General features: G+C 46.7%; 1 protein-coding gene across 1 annotated transcript in view; it reads right to left on the reverse strand.

Moving 5' to 3' along the window:
* LOC119587178 (xaa-Pro dipeptidase-like) overlaps window positions 1–1,029 on the reverse strand; it is a gene marked incomplete at its 3' end in the record, with an annotated part of 115,986 nt that overhangs the window by 76,873 nt on the left and 38,084 nt on the right. Inside the window, 1 exon segment of the mRNA XM_037935943.1 lies at window positions 758–949. Coding sequence (XP_037791871.1) covers window positions 758–949 — 192 coding nt within the window.

The raw sequence follows: 1,029 nt of genomic DNA on the forward strand, positions 1-1,029 counted from the left end.
TTTTTTTAACCAATTAATAAATTAAAATATTAGAGATCGCAACAATCTCGTTATGATCAGTAAGATAGATTTAGTCTGTGGCAAGTTCTTCCGCGCATTCGATACAGATAACCTCAGTATTGTAGCTCAGACAGCTAGATATGGAATGTTATGGCCAAGACGAGTATCTCCATCATCACAAGTTTCTCAGTGATATCATGTGAAAACATTATGCTGGCAGCGTGTATCATATAGGAGCTTTAATAGTGAAGGTAATTCTTAATGGCAGGGCGTGGGAACGGGTTGGCCGTGAGTAGGAGTAAAATTGTTGTTGATAATGGACAATTAGTTAGTATGTACGGAAACTGCTGCGTTTAAAAAAGTGTTATCGAAGTGAAAAAACAGGGGGGTGGGGGCTAGTTCCCCGCCAACAAAAGGGAGAAATTCTTTCCGTCTTGTTCTTCCTGGAGAAAATGTTTTTCACATAATAGCAAAGAATCCCCGGCGATCAGCTCAGCCAGGAATCTCCGCCCTCCTCCGACGGAAATGATCCCTTTAAGGCGCATTGCGAAATGCTTCAGATCGCATGCATCGTCTGCAATGAAACTACTTTTCAACTTTGAGAAACGGCAATGGCCATGCCAATTATGGATACTATTTTCGCGTATTGCCCAAAGTTAAAAATGGTTGGCCGAGGACGGATTCAGGGTCAGCCCACATACGCGAGAATTCACCGAGTATTGAGAGAGCCACACACACGCGCAGAGGCTGTACTCACCTGATCCACGAAGCAGACCTCGTCGACCTGGTAGCGAGCGCGGTACTCCTCGGGCTGGACGATGCGGCCCATCCACACGGCGTACTCCTGCGGCAGGCGAGGGCAGAACAGCACCGTGCGGCCCGAGTCCACGTCTACGGCACCGTACCAGCCTGGCTCCAACACGCCGAAGGCCCAGTGGAAGTACGACTCCTACGAAAGAAGCAAAAGGGGAAATATTAATCACCGTACATTATCAGTAATTATAAATGCCTGTGATAAAGTACAGAAGA

Source organism: Penaeus monodon, chromosome 22 (assembly GCF_015228065.2).
Source record: "Penaeus monodon isolate SGIC_2016 chromosome 22, NSTDA_Pmon_1, whole genome shotgun sequence".
In the NCBI taxonomy this organism is placed as follows: domain Eukaryota; kingdom Metazoa; phylum Arthropoda; class Malacostraca; order Decapoda; family Penaeidae; genus Penaeus; species Penaeus monodon.